Source organism: Anoplopoma fimbria, chromosome 3 (genome assembly GCF_027596085.1).
Source record: "Anoplopoma fimbria isolate UVic2021 breed Golden Eagle Sablefish chromosome 3, Afim_UVic_2022, whole genome shotgun sequence".
Taxonomy (NCBI): Eukaryota; Metazoa; Chordata; class Actinopteri; order Perciformes; family Anoplopomatidae; genus Anoplopoma; species Anoplopoma fimbria.
The window spans coordinates 9,900,711-9,916,609 of record NC_072451.1 but is presented as its reverse complement, the minus strand read 5'-3'; the positions used below and the strand labels follow the sequence as shown (position 1 = coordinate 9,916,609).

The window sequence follows — 15,899 nt, the reverse complement described above, 5'->3', positions numbered from 1 at the left end:
GTATATAACCAGTATAGTACAGTATATAACCAGTATAGTACAGTATATAACCAGTATAGTACAGTATATAACCAGTATAGTACAGTATATAACCAGTATAGTACAGTATATAACCAGTATAGTACAGTATATAACCAGTATAGTACAGTATATAACCAGTATATACAGTATATAACCAGTATAGTACAGTATATAGCCAGTATAGTACAGTATATAACCAGTATAGTACAGTATATAGCCAGTATAGTACAGTATATAACCAGTATAGTACAGTATATAACCAGTATAGTACAGTATATAACCAGTATAGTACAGTATATAACCAGTATAGTACAGTATATAACCAGTATAGTACCAGTATAGTACAGTATATAACCAGTATAGTACAGTATATAGCCAGTATAGTACAGTATATAACCAGTATAGTACAGTATATAACCAGTATAGTACAGTATATAGCACCTGTGGGAGACGCAGATGCTGCAGGAAAACTTGAGCCATTTTCCGCATTGCCAAACAATGAAAGAGCAGGTCGCTGCCTTCCCAACTACACAGTTTGCTGAAAAACTCGGCATACTTGGTGCTGACTTCACACGGCGATTTGCCGATTTTGAAGCCCAAAAAAGCAGGTTTGAACTGCTCAGTAATCCATTTGCAGCTGACGTGGAAAACGCATCATCAAACCTCCAAATTGAGCTGATTGAGCTCCAATGTAGTGACACACTGAAGGCAAAATATGAGTCTGTGGGCTGCAGAGTTTCCACGTTTCATCCCCGACACAATGCCCCAGCTGCGCTCCCAGGCTGCTCAGACGCTCTCTGTGTTTGGCAGCACATACTTGTGTGAACAACTGTTCTCTTTGATGAAGATAAACAAAACTTCACACAGGACTCGTCTTACTGATGAGCACCTTCACTCAATCCTGAGGATTTCCTCAGCTCAGAGCCTGACCCCAGACATTGATGAACTTGTATCCAAGATGAGACACCAAGTGTCTGGCTCAGACCAGTGAGCATCACAGAGCAGCAAACGGTGCTTTGACGCATTTTCAGTTTTTAATGTAGTTTCATTTTTGCATTTTTTTTCTCTTGCTACTACAGGACATTTGAAGTAAATTATGTTTGGCTGTTGTTTGCCTGTAGAAAATGTTTTCACTTGAAATTACTCTGGAAAAACTGCAGATAGAGCCATAAGCAATTAATGAAACTGATTTTATTACTTTTATTTTTATTTATTTATGTATTATTTATAATTTTTATTTCGTTTATTTCATAATTAATGTTGTTTTATAGGCAATACTCTATAGGCCTTGTTAGTTCCAGGTTCAATATGTGCACTAAGGTTCTTTCAATAAGTTTTCAATAAACGTTGAACCCATCTGGCCCTTGACTTGTATCAATTTCTTTATTTCGGCCCACTGTGTATTTGAGTTTGACACCCCTGTTATAGAGGGAACTGTTAAGACAGATATGACTATTCCTTAGCCCTGTTATAATCCTCCCCTCTTTCATATTTCGTCCCCTAGATCCTGCATTTCCAATAAGATTTTGTTGTTTTTTCTTTCTTTATTCCATTTGTTGTACCAATGTCTTTTTGATCTGTCACTTCATCATCACTTTAGCTTCTGACTTTCTTTTATTTACATTAATGTGATTTCTCCCACTCTTCAAAGACCTTTTTGCTGCTTTATTCACCTTCTCATACCGATCCACTCAAACCCGGGCATGGACCCACACAAAATTAACAGAAAGCCACATTTGATGAATTCTTAATAGTGATTGAGGTTTGTCATACAATAAATCCTCTCTACTCCTGGAGGGGCAAAATGTCAAACTCATTAATACTGCACGAGTTTGGGGGGTTCTTCTTCGTCTTTATTTTTAATAGCGGGACTACAAACTAGGGTGATCCTACTGTAACCCCAGAGTAGAGCATCATGACTGAATGAAGAGTTTACATTCTGAATATTAAACTTGGTTCCTGTAAATACTGAAATGAAGCCCCTCCCACCTGTTTATGTCCGTCACTTTTCTCCTCCAAACACTTCATATTTTCTCTTCTTCCACTGTTTTGGCACCGTTTGATTGAAACGATGACAATGCCTCACTACAATCGATTCTTTAAGTCTTACTAAAATCTGTATTTAAGTCAACTAAAGTATTCTTTGTGTGGTTTTTTTGGGAATGTATCTAATGAAAAACACCAAATCCAGGCCCATCATTTCAATTTTATTAGGCCTACTTCTATTAGTTTAAATCTATGTTTAGATGTAAATGTCTAATAGTGATTATCTATATGACATAAAATGGGGTCACTCAGCTCTGATGTCACCTGTCTGGGATCCAAACACACAACTATTTCAAAAAGAAATTTGCCACTTCTTTAAGCGGATGTCCACTCAGTGTTTATGGTTAATGTAGTCAATTTAAGCCAGAAATTCAAGCAAGAAGCATTGCGTGCTATATTGATCAAGGAAGCTAACATGATAGTGACGTAGTTGGTGGTTAGGAAGAACTACAAACTACTCCCGCTAGTATTACTCTGGGAAGCCAGCATGGGTCCACATGTTGCTGTAGATGCCCCTCAAAAAAGAAACTTATTTCAATATAAAATTTAAAATAGTATTTTGAAACACGTCTTATATTACGTGTAATATTGCTCCTCATGTGATTTTAGAATTGCAGAAGCCATCTTGCATTTCTGAAAAAAAAGGAAAAATTAATCGATTAATTTTCAATTCAGTTTATTTTGTATAGCCCAGAATCACAAATTACAAATTTGCCTCAGAGGGCTTTACAATCTGTGCACATGCGACATCCTCTGTCCTTCCCTCAGATTAACTGTGCAGCCGTATGTCTGGCACAGCTCTGCAAGTAGGGGGACTCAGCTTTTATGGTGAATATAGAACACAATGAGGAATTTATTGCTTTATTGGACTAGAATTACCATCAACACATTATTAGACTGGGTATTATGTTCCACCTTTTACTGCTCCTACCAAGAGATAACATGTTGGGGCCACCAGTTTGGCTGTCACAGTGACACGTGTTTTTTTTTTTAATGAGTGCACAGTACTTAATAAATATTGTTGGCCATCTGAACATGCAGCTATGACTTAACATTTCAAGTGTTTATTCAGATTCTGACAACTGTAATTGGTAGATGCACTAACATAGCATTTTTCCACCGTGACTGACAAAAACTTGACACTTCTTACACACACGCATGCACACTCAAGCAACTTGGTGGTACATTGTCTTGCTCAAGGGTACTTTTTGCAGCATTTGTATTGTGAATGATCTGTGTATGAGGGGCTCGTGCTGTAGCAATAAAAAAATGAAAAAACCCTCACACGCTTAAACATTAACATCTGATTTTGCAATTCATATATCAGCATTGACCTGCCATGGGACTACCAATCCAAATTGGCTTTAAGGCTACAATCTGATATGGATCATCAAATTGTGACAGTATGTTTAAAACTGTTCATGGCCCCTTTTACATTTTTTTCTTAAAAAAAGTGAGGAAGAAGAGCTGGCATGTGTGCTTCTTCCTTACAGTGGTCAAGTCACTTTGGTTATGTGTGTGCATTGTGCTATTAAAATGTGCAAGATGGAATGTACATATCTATCTGGCTGCTTTAAGAAGGCTGTAGGAAAACTAAACTGCAACCACAGTTTGACGTGCACGTCGAGACAACTGGTCAAAACCGGCAAATCAATTACGAGTGTTGGCCATGGTTTGCCCCGATCCTAGAGCAGTTATTTTTGAGAATAAATTACTGCATTCATGATGGATTGAACACCAATAAATCTCCTTTACCTTTAATACAAAAACAAACAAACAGAACAACAAATAAATATCAAAATATATACAGTGAATGTGGTCGTGTGATAGAGTCTGTTGATTTCTTCACGCTATACAACACCCTTCTGATCCTCGTGAGAGCGCTGGTGGAAGACGAAGGAGACAGCAGCGTCCCAGGAGGCCTTCAGCACTTGGTCCCTCAGACCCTTCTTGTCGTAGCAGTGGTTCCACTGGGAGAGGTTGCTGGTACAGTCGGATTCTTCTGCAGGGGGCCGGACCTCCCTGCCGTTCACACAGCGGCGACAGCGAAACCTGACGAGGAAGAGGAAGAGAGGCCCGGGTTCAATACATTACATACATTTATGATCATACGTTAGTAAATATTTATGATCAAATGAAAAGTACAGTGGGCAAGATGTCAGAACTATGGTCAAGCAAAAAAGTCATGCGTCATCCGTAAAAGGATGTTCGATGAGAGCCATGATATGATAAGGTAGAGATGTAATATAAGGTGACAGCCGTAAAAAACAAAGCCTGTATATAAGAATCAGACGTTTTTTAATTTTACTAAATGAACATCATGCTGTATTGAAGAAGACTTGAAACTAGAGATTGAGACCATAAACTCATGTTTACAATGTTTACTGAGGGAATAAATCAAGAGAGAAGTAGAGTCATTTTCTCATAGACTTCTCTGTAAAGTAAAAGTCTGTACTGAAACTCCTGGGTTTCAGTACAGACTTTATGTGTCCCCAAAAATTTGTTTCACACACTTGTAACAAGCTGAGCAAGATATCAAATAAAAAAAGTCTGTGCTGTATCGGTCACTGTACCGGTCATGCGTGTCGCTGGCGGTCTCCTCGTTGAGGGTGAAGAGTTCTCGGAGTTCGCCCAGGGAGAAGTGACGCTCCACGTCCTGCTCCTCGTCCACCACGCAGCTGCTCAGGGCTTTCTTGTGGGCCTGCCTCTGGAGGATCTTCTCCTCGATCGTCCCGGTCTGTCGGCAAAGAATAATATGGATCAAAACGTGGACACGGCACTAACCCGGCTGTCAGCTTTCAGCAGCTCCCGAACTGCTCCGACACAATCCATAAAATCAAATCAGTAGAAAAAAAAGTTATTTATATATTTGAAAGTATTACTGCGTATTTCTTTACACAGACATTAAGGGTGCAATGTGTAATACCTAGCCACGTGCTACATCCAAATGATCTACTGTGTCATACAATCTAAATTTAAAGTAATTGGTTATGTAAAAAAAGGCAACTACTAACTAACAGCAGGGCAAGAATAAGCTAAATTCAAGCAAACTGCTTCAACTCTGATAGGCGTTATAATTAACACTTAATATCAATGTATGCCGTCAGTTTACGTTAGCCATCTATACGTTTACTGTGCTACTAACCGGCTGGCTGCATGTGTTGGTGTACATTTGTTTATTGGATTAAATCCAAAGTGGCAGAAATTAAAAAAGAACTTTGTCTTCGTCCACTTTCGTTGGACTGACTGGACGCTACAGTGACTCACTATCGCTTCTCTGAGTAAAAGTGGTATTACAGGACAAGACGGGCCATGGCTAGCATGCCCATATATATATATATCTCTGCAGCACAATACATAGATATCTTTGACATGACGTCAACACTATAACCTCTTCACGGTCTGGCCAGATCTTACACATTGCACCGTTAAGCAGATGTGATGATCTCTTTTTATGTCATGTGTGCGTCTTGTGAGCTGTGTGGAACTAACAGAGAGCAGTCTGTAGATGTAGCAGGTCTTCTTCTGGCCGTCTCTCCAAACCCGTGCCATCGCCTGCTCATCATTGGCAGGGTTCCAGTCCGGATCAAACATGACAAGGCGATTAGCACCGATCAGATTCAGGCCACATCCACCAGCCTTGCTGCTCAGCATGAAGATGAACTCTGGATTCTAAGAAAACAGATGGATTCAGATGTTGTTCAGTGGCTTTTTTTTTTTTCAAAGCTCAGTGTCATTTGAAACAGAGTTGGACACTCACAGATGGACTGTTGAATCTTTCAACAATCTTGGCCCTTTTCTTGATGGACATTGTGCCATCCAGACGAACATAGAGGTATCTGCAAAAGACCAAGAGGAGGGTTGCTGCTTACTCTAACTGACAATTCCTATAATACAGACAATTGAAATGGTGGTTTCTCAAATAATCACCTTCTAGATCTGCACAGCTTTTCAAAGAGGTCCAGTGTTTGAGTGTAGTTGGAGACAAGCACCACCTTGTCACTAGTTGTAGTTCTTGTCATTGCCAGAATGTAGTCAAGAACCAGCATTTTCCCTGGAACGAAGGAAACAATTTCTTACCCATAAATAGAAACAGTTGAGCATTGCACCACAATTACAGTATCAATCCTACAATAACTGAAACAAGCTGCAAACACACTGGCATATTATCAACATAGAGTGTATGTAAGAATTGGACAAGGTCCATCGGTTTTGAAGCCTTTGCCGTCTTATTTTTTTTGCAACCAGTAATTGGAAGTGACCATATTAAGAGTGAAGAACAGATGTTGGTTTTCTCATAGATTTCTATACAATCAGCCTGATTCTCGTGCCTCTCTTCGTGTGGGGAAACTGGGAGAGCAAACAGTTTTTTGACTGTGGTTCACAATTTGGACCAGCAGCCCTTTTTTATGAAGGGCTGAAAGCCAATAAATATGGCTTTTACAATACTTGTCCAATGTTCTGTATCTGGTTTGTTTAATCTGCACACAAACAGAAATGTAAAAACTTAAAAAACTACAGCATGCGTTGGGTAACTCTATTGTGAGTTGGTCTCTTTTTTTGCCAAACAAATTACACTCAAGATAAGAGTGTCGAGAGAGTCTGTAACCATAACCCTACCAAAGCATGAATTACTCATGCAAAACTATAGTTAGTTCCTATGTAACCAGCCATCAATAAAAAAAAAAGTATGAAAAATAGGTTTGTCCATCAGCTCCTATGAGAACAGAATAATTGATAACCTCTAACTAAAATGACTTCAATGATGATACAACCAGAGCCTATTCCAAGCCGTTAATGAGGTGGCTACTAGTCTTAAACTGTTCTCAGGTTCTTGAGAGTTATCCTGCCCCTCATAGACCTAGTCTAAATTTTGTTGCCGTGAAAAGAGATCCAACAGGAGCCATTATGCTGTATTGCTTTTTTTCTAAACACAGTCAGAGTATCTGACATGTCCTTACCAGAGAGCTGAGGCTCCACAGCCTTAGTGCAGTAACCAGGTGGGAACAGATCCAGCGCCCCTTCAAAGCCCTCCGCGTTCTCCACGCACTTCTCATGGATGAGAGCCGGGTCTGCAAAGCAGAACGCTGGTTAGTGTTTTTCACCAAGCAGCAGATGAGTTTACACTGTGTTACATTTGTTTAGGCACACTTACGATTGCACAGTTTCTTGAGTGATGTGATGGAGGACAGGGAGGAGACACTTATTTTTCCCTCTTGTAATGTCTCAATGGGTTTCGCCTGCCGCAGGAAGTGCTTATAAAGCTCTAACTGTAGAGGAGTCAGCCTGCAGGGACACAGTCAGAAGGTTTTTTCATTTTAAAGTCTATATTGTTCAATACAATATTGTATTCAGATGCTCACTACTTTATGAGACTTGGCTGGCATGTGCCTGTAGCCATATTTTCTGAATTAAATAAAGCTCAACTTAAATAAAATAAAAAAACTCTTGCTATATACACTGGGTAAAATAAGTATTGAACACGTCACCATTTTTCTCAGTAAATATATTTCTAAAGGTGCTATTGACATGAAATTTTCACCAGATGTCGGTAACAACCCAAGTAATCCATACATACAAAGCAAACCAAACAAATAAGTTCAGAAATTAAGTTATGTGTAATAAAATGGAATGACACAGGTAAAAAGTATTGAACACATGAAGAAAGGGAGGTGCAAAAAGGCATGGAAAGCCAAGACACCAGCTGAAATCTATCAGTAATTAGAAAGCAATCCTGCCCCTTGTCAGTGCAAATTAATATCAGCTGGTTCAGTCCCAACTGATGGCCTATAAAAAGGTGTCTCATTACCAAGCCGTCACACAAGAAACATCTCATGATGGGTAAAAGCAAAGAGCTTTCTCAAGACCTTCGCAACCTTATTGTTGCAAAACATACTGATGGCATTGGTTACAGAATGATTTCTAAACTTCTGAATGTTCCAGTGAGCACTGTCCGGAAATGGAAAGAACATCATTTCACCATAAACTGGCCACGACCAGGTGCTCCTCGCAAGATTTCTGACAGAGGAGTGAAAAGAATTATCAGAAGAGTTGTCCAAGAGCCAAGGACCACTTGTGGAGAGCTTCAGAAAGACCTGGAATTAGCAGGTACAATTGTTTCAAAGAAAACAATAAGTAATGCACTCAACCGCCGGGCCTGTATGCACCCTCACCACGCAAGACTGAAGAAAAAGCATGTTGAAGCTCGTTTAAAGTTTGCTGCACAACATTTAGACAAGCCTGTGAAATACTGGGAGAATATAGTCTGGTCAGATGAGACCAAAATTGAACTCTTTGGATGCCATAATACACACCATGTTTGGAGGTCAAATGGCACTGCACATCACCCCAAAAACACCATACCAACAGTGAAGTTTGGAGGTGGGAACATCATGGTGTGGGGCTGTTTTTCAGCATACGGCACTGGCAAACTTCATATAATTGAAGGAAGGATGAATGGAAAAATGTACCGAGACATTCTTGATAAAAATCTGCTGCCATCTACCAGGATGATGAAGATGAAAACGAGGGTGGACATTTCAGCAAGACAATGATCCCAAACACACAGCCAAGGAAACTCTCAATTGGTTTCAGATAAAGAAAATAAAGCTGCTAGAATGGCCCAGCCAATCACCTGACTTGAATCCAATAGAAAATCTATGGAAAGAACTAAAGATCAGAGTTCATAGAAGAGGCCCACAGAACCTTCAAGATTTGAAGACTGTGTGGAAGAATGGGCCAAAATCACACCTGAGCAATGCATGCGACTAGTTTCTCCATACAGGAGGCGACTTGAAGCTGTCATTACCAACAAAGGCTTTTGTACAAAGTATTAAATAAATTTCAGTAAGCGTGTTCAATACTTTTCCCCTGTGTCATTCCATTTTATTACACATAACTAGTGTAAGGAAGGAATTGAAAAAAAGTGAAATGTTGGTATTGGTACTTAAACTCAGCTTTAAGTGATTCCTGACAATCCACAATTTTACAAGAGACAAAGTCTCCTAAATTCACCTACTAGTCTTCAACTGTCTCTCACCAGAAACCAAAATGAAATCAACCTACCTGCAACATACGACCTGCTCGATTTTCACAGGAAGATATTTGGACAGGATATCAGATGTTCTCCTTATCAAGCACCTGTAGAGGGAACATGGTCAGCATTACATGGGGATATTGAACTTAAAATACAATAAAACATTTTAGACCCAGTGTTGAACATAGCAGGTTAAGCGTCAAATATGTTGCAAAAAAATTAATCAAATTTTGTTTGGAGAATGCTTTTTGCACAAATTATGTTTTCTATTCAATAAATGACCAACTGTGTGATGTGTTTCATGATGTTTGTTGCCTCTGTTAAATGTTTTAGGTATTAGCCTAACAAATGTTATTGATGTAGCATTGACATATAGAAAGAGTTTGTAAAAAATATTAAGAAAAATAGAAGGAAGAAACCAGAATAAATTAATAAGAGGAAGAAAAAAAACCATTTGATAACACATTTTAGTGAAACAAGGGACAAGCAACGGTTGAAATGGGGAGCTATGAGATACTTTCTCATTTCACTACAAAGACCAAAATAAAGTGGCAGCTGGCTGGAGGGAGATCTCTTGAAAGTTTCCTACTAGCAGTTGGCTATATTTCCAGTCATTTCCAGTAAATATCACAATAAAAACCTCAGAAGACATAAAGTACAACTCACCCATGCGCTGCATTCAGTGGACACGGCACACACACCCTTTGTAGTGCTTTTTTTTCGCAATGGAATATACATTTTCATATTCAAATGTGGTTGTTTTTTTGACAATTCAAATATATATTTGGACTTGGAATGTTGGTCGATACCCCTGGAGGATAACAAGACGACAGGGCCCTCCACAATATCAAATCTAGCACTGGGGCATTTTCAACCCATCCCAAAGTCGATAAATAAGAGAGTATTATGAGGGGCTATATGGCAAGTGGGGATATTTACGCATGGTTATCAGATCTAAACTAAAATCAAAATATTCCCCTGAAGAGATCACAGACTGCACTGAACCGAAGTGGCAAGAGCTCGAGCCCAGATGGGTTATGATTTTTCAGTTATACAAGAAGTTTGCAGGTCAGGAAAACTCCTATCCTACACAGGATGTCACGTCAATCAACTGAATCTGAAAAACTTCCACTAACTTTGAATAATTGCAAATGTTTCAGTCTTCCTGAAACAGAACAGAGATGAAACAGACCCCTCATCGTACCGTCCAGTCTCAATGCTTAGTAAAGATTTCAAGATCTTTACAAAACTATCATGCCTACAGACCAGACTGTTTTCAATCCAAAAGGTTGTGCTTTCTCAATGTCAGAAGGGTGATAGACATTATGTATCATAAATTCCATAAATTGTCTAAGCAGGCCATGATATGCTTTAATGCAGAAAAACGACTCCCCACTTTCCCCTCTCCTTTTTCCCCTAGCCATTGAACCCCTCGCAATCAGCATAAGTAAGCATGGCCTCATTAAACCCATAACATTCAGGGGTGTAACAAGGTCTCCCTTTATGCAGACCACATACGTAGCTCTGCTTTTGTTTTTTTAAATAACTATTCAAGAATTCATATTCAAATTTCATACAAATGTCTTACAGGATAAAATCAGGAAGTGAGGACATTTTGGAAAGACATGGATGTGAACTAAAACATGGTAGGTGGAGGCATACAACCGCAAGGCGATAATTCTATTTTTTTTATATTTTGTCTACATTGTTTGTCTGTTTTTTGTGTATGCAGAACTTCCTATCATTAAAGTGTTTGAAACATTTAAATTAAATATATTAATATAAAATAATAAATGAATGAAAGAAAAAAAAAAATAAAGAAAAAAATAACAAAAGCATCTTTATTCTATAAAATAAAATAAGAATAAAACACCCTGCGTATGTGCTTTGAGCTCACCTGTTGACGATGCTGATCAGCTCCTTGAGTTTCCCCTCTCCGGTCTCTCTGTCTTTATCACTAGCATCTGCATCTCGACCCTTGAGGATGGGAAGCTCAAACCGCTTTTTAAACTCCTGAGCCGTACCTGCCATCGAGGTGAAAAAAAAATTGGAGGTGATCAGGACAAACAGCTGAAATAATACAAACGTGTTTTAGCCTTTTATGTGTGGAGCTACTTACCAAGGATCCCAGCATTAACAAAGTGGACCAGGCTGAAATACTCCAGCAGGTCGTTCTGGATTGGAGTGCCCGATATCAGCACTCTCCTCTTGGCACTCATGGCATTAAGGGCCTGATATGTCTGGTTGTCGGAGTTCTTCAGCCGATGACCCTAGAGCACGCACAACTATTAGATTACCGTGTCAACAGTCCTCGTTCGGCAATTCTGGGGTACAATGGATGAGATGAAATACCTCGTCGCAGATTACTAGTCCGACTTTGCCCTTGTGCAGAACCCCGGCGTGAAGCCGAAACGTCTCATATGAAATTATCAGGATCGGGGTTGGTACTCTCAAACCATGCTGAGACATGAAGTTCACTAAAAACCAAAGACAAACAAACAATTAATAAACAGACAATTAATAAACTGCAATATTTTCAAAATGATGTACAGTATGTTACCTTGGGGGAACGTTTACCTGAAAACAAACCACCACTATTAAAATCAAATGTTGTCCAAGTACCCTCCATTTCTAGCCACAGTTTGAAGATTTGGTAGTATATTTTTGTAATTCTAGAGGGTACCTGGCCATACTGCAATATATCCATTTGAGTTAAAATAGCAAGAAAATCTTGAGAAAGGGCATGAGGAGATGCCATTTTTGATTGATGTGACATTCTAGGACTTTGGAATCTATCCAGCTTTAAAGCTGCATTAATTAGTTTTGGGCCACTTGGGGCCAGCAGAACAAGCTGACATGCAACAGAGGTTGAGGTTCATGGTTGGTGATTTAACCCCTGAAAACTCCTGGGTGCCCCCAGTTGGGTAAATGTTGAATGTAAATAAAAGAAACAGATTTAAAGCTTACAGTGCCTTGCTAAATCCATCTGGATATAGTGCATTTAAAACAGGGAGCAGTTAAGAAATATAAATTGAACAAACTATTTACCTCATGCAATGAGTGAACCACTGATGTATTTTCTTACAGGCTAAGTTTAACTTTCAACATTTTCAGCCTGTATAATATGATGGAAACAACACTGGAGTTATTGTGGGTTCTTTTGGCTGGTTTTGCTTTGCTTTGATTCAGCCACAAAATGGTGCTACAATGTGTGAAGCAACGAAGGGTGACAATACAGGTGACATAGATGATGGCCTAAACAGGGGATGTTGCAATTATCCCATTAAAATGTCCGTCTGATGTTCGAATTATTCTGGTTTGGCTCTTGAGCAACAAGCTGTCTGCTTAGGCAGAAGTGTATGAAAAGAGCAGGAGTCTGTGGTCCGCAAATGCTGCTGTGGATGTTCATGATAAAACGGAGGGGAGAGGTCAACTCTACCTAGTTTTCTGTCGATCTCATCCTTTGAACCTCCGTCGATGGCCACCGGTGAGACGCGTCCTCCCAGCCACTTCGCTACTTCATTGTACCAGTTCCGAACCAGACTGGAAGGGGAAACCACAATGACCTTGTCTATCTCCGGCTTGGCGTCCGGGCTTTGGCGCAGCAGGGTCCACATGAGGGCGATGCACTGCAAGGTCTTCCCCAGGCCCATCTCGTCAGCCATGATGCAGCCGTACGAGTCGGAGATGCGTCTTCCCGTCACACAGTCCCACAGGAACTTCACCCCCTCAAGAAATAAAAAGACATCCATTTTTAATCTAAAATATATATATATTTGTTTATACTTGTGGTCCACTAACTCTCTTTTTCTTGAGCTTTCAACTGAATCTCCTGATCCACTTCAAAGATGAAGACAATGATAAGCTCCAGAAAAAGCTTTAATTTAGTTTGATTTGTCAATTCACTCTGTTTCCAAGGGCAAGAACTATATTACTTCTCATTTCATTTTTAAGTTTCTGAACTGATAAATGTATGGCTGCTTCAATAATGAAGGATTCCACATCTCTACTTTTTAACACTATTATTATGGTGAATGCAATATATCTTTTAATATATGCAATTTTATTTTTCATTTGAGTCAGTAAAAGTTTAAAAGAAAGAATCTTGGCATACCTCTCTCTGATGGGGTCTGAGCACTTTTCCTAAAACTGGATCCACAACAACGTGGACTGGTAGTTTTTCTCTGGACAGGACAAAGAAAGATGACATGTTTTGTTTTTTACAAGAACTGATAAAGCAATAGCAGCGAAGGCGATCAAGTGTTTTCTTAAAGCTGCACAAGAACCAGTTTATGTCTACAAATCCATATATCTGATCAGAATCTATCATTTAAGAGGACTACACTTACTTAATAAAATAATGAATACACTTTTTGCAGGTGTCTCCTAACCTTCAGAAAGTGAGCGCTGTTTCTGGAGAGAGCTGGAATTAAAAAGGTACTAGTTTCAATAATTTGCCTGCTCCTACTTGGAATACGTAACATACAAAACTTGGCTTGTGCAGCTTTAACTAACAATCAAGTAAAAGGTGTTTATTGGAGAAAGGGTCCCATGTGTTTTTGAACCTACTTTTCAGCTTTGATCAGGTCGTGAGCGCTCAGAGTCGGGGGCTCATAAAGGACCAAAGCGTCTTCTAAGAAGGGATCGTGAAGTGCTTTCCTCACGCCTGCACGCTTCAGACCGAGTGCCCTGATGCCCAGTGGGCCTGTGGGCAATATGTCAAGAGAACAGTTTAGATCATTCTTTACCCAGGGCATTAGACATGAAAACTTTGCATGGAACAAGAAAATTGTTACCTGTGTAATTAGGAATAGGAATTTTAAATGGTTTGGAGAGGATACTTCGAATAAACGCCTCCTGTAGAAAGGATTTTAAAATAAGTGGTGGCAACAAATTGCAACTATTCACACACACAAAGATGTAGTTTGATGGTGCTCAACAACACTCACATGTTTGTCACCATCCATACAAGGGGGCGGCTTGTTCAGCTGTGTCAGAGGCTTTCTGAAGGGAGAAATATGGCTTTCTCTCCTCTCTTTATCACCTTTTCTTTTTTTCTCCTGTGAAATAAAAGCATTACACACTTTTTAATTACAAACGCACCAATGCAGCCCATCATTCTCTATGTTTTTTTAATCATTAAAAGTAACGGTCTTCCCTCATAGCTTGATATTATGAAGAAAGAAAAACATCTAGTACCAATCTCAGCTAAGCATCTATTAGTTTGTGCCTCACCCGTACATAAATGACACAGAACAGAAACATATGTTAAAGCTTTCAGTGCAAATATGAAATATGTTGAGTGATTGAGCGATTCAGTTTACTTAACCCTCAGTTCTACCAGTTCTTAAAGTTACACTTTCTAGAAATAAAGTGACTTAGGTGATGCTGAATTGAAGATTGGTTGCTGACGATTCAGAAGATGTCAAAAGATGTCATGAATGTCTGTCGATATGCCAACACGCAAGATATCATCTAAACGGCCAATGTATTAACAGAGTTTGGCGTACGGGTCTCTTCTTACGAGGACGCAACAATGGGAGAGATCTGCAGTCAAACTATGAATGTAAGCTTTAAATGAAGCTAATGTACAATGTTAACGTATTGGTCATGCTAATTTACTTACAGTTCTATATGTCCAGTCCTCATCTTCACAGGAATCTCCTGGTTGCTTCCGTTTGGCAACCTGACTGGGTGCAAGACTCCTTCTCTACAAAGAGGATTTTACACGAGTAGCATTAAGACTGATGGTTCTAAGCTGGTAGTCAACACCCGAAGGCAGTCTGTAGCATAATGGCAATACATAACAATAATTCGGCTTGCTTACCATTTTCCTTGTTTCCTAGGCTGTATCTGTTATGTCGAGGCTCCTCACCTGCCCATGTTGCTAGCATTAAACGCTAACTTACCTCTAGTTACCCAGAAACAGCTAACGCTGGCTCCTCTGCCTGCTTCATTTTCAAAGCAAACGCGCTCATGTCTGTGCTCCTTTTTTGCTCTTACCTTCTAAAGACACTTACTGATTTAACAGATAAGTATTACCAGTGAGTTGGTATAGTCAACTAGGGGGGTGTTAGTCACATAGAAGATTTATAAAAGCTTTAGTTTGGCATGCAACCAACTATAGTTTCCCCTCGGTTCAGCTTCATTCTGGTTGGTATCAAACTTCGCGCTAAATGTTGTTGCACAACACTACGGCAAGCCTGAAAAGCCAAAAAGCCAAAAATTGTATATATCTTGATTTCGTTTTTTCCCATGAAAATAATCAGATATTTGGTGTGTATGATTAATGTTGTCAGTGTCATTCACAAGTACTGAAGCATACTTTCAGTTTAGTATATGAGGTACTTTTTCTTTACTTGAGTATTTCCACATTGGGCCTATGATACTTTATACTTCTACATCACTACATTTTACAGGGAAATGTTGCACTTTTTACTCTACCACATTTATCTGATCAACATCAGATTGTAAAATACAATTACAGTTGAAGACAAAACTACAGAGTAAACATTTTTAAACCAGCTTCACCTTGATCAGCTACAAAATCAAATTGCTGCAATGCGTTAATGGAATAATAATTACTCTGTCTTTTACATTTGCTGTGAAAATACATTGTCTCGCCTAGGTTATGGGGTATATAGGAAATATTTAGGCCAATGGATACTCATCTTTTGAAGTAGACATATCTTAAAAGACGTGGATTTATTTATCTTATGCTATGTATAGGATGGACACGCAGAGAAGGCTAGAAATTGGTGTAATTTAGGTTGCATTTAAGGTATATGTAAATAGA

General features: G+C 39.2%; 1 protein-coding gene across 1 annotated transcript; it reads right to left on the bottom strand.

The window, feature by feature from the left end:
• Window positions 1-2,824: 2,824 nt before the first annotated feature.
• rad54l (RAD54 like) lies at window positions 2,825-15,288 on the bottom strand. The gene is made up of 18 exons (XM_054627110.1): window positions 14,931-15,288; window positions 14,730-14,813; window positions 14,053-14,163; window positions 13,900-13,960; window positions 13,673-13,808; window positions 13,218-13,287; window positions 12,543-12,831; window positions 11,456-11,580; window positions 11,223-11,373; window positions 11,001-11,127; window positions 9,133-9,207; window positions 7,223-7,353; window positions 7,029-7,139; window positions 5,998-6,121; window positions 5,828-5,906; window positions 5,560-5,739; window positions 4,641-4,804; window positions 2,825-4,119 (listed from the first exon to the last, which is right to left on the bottom strand). The coding sequence occupies exons 1-18, from the start codon at window positions 14,931-14,933 to the stop codon at window positions 3,918-3,920; spliced, it is 2,223 nt and encodes a 740-aa protein (XP_054483085.1). The 5' UTR covers window positions 14,934-15,288; the 3' UTR covers window positions 2,825-3,917.
• Between the last annotated feature and the right edge of the window lie 611 nt (window positions 15,289-15,899).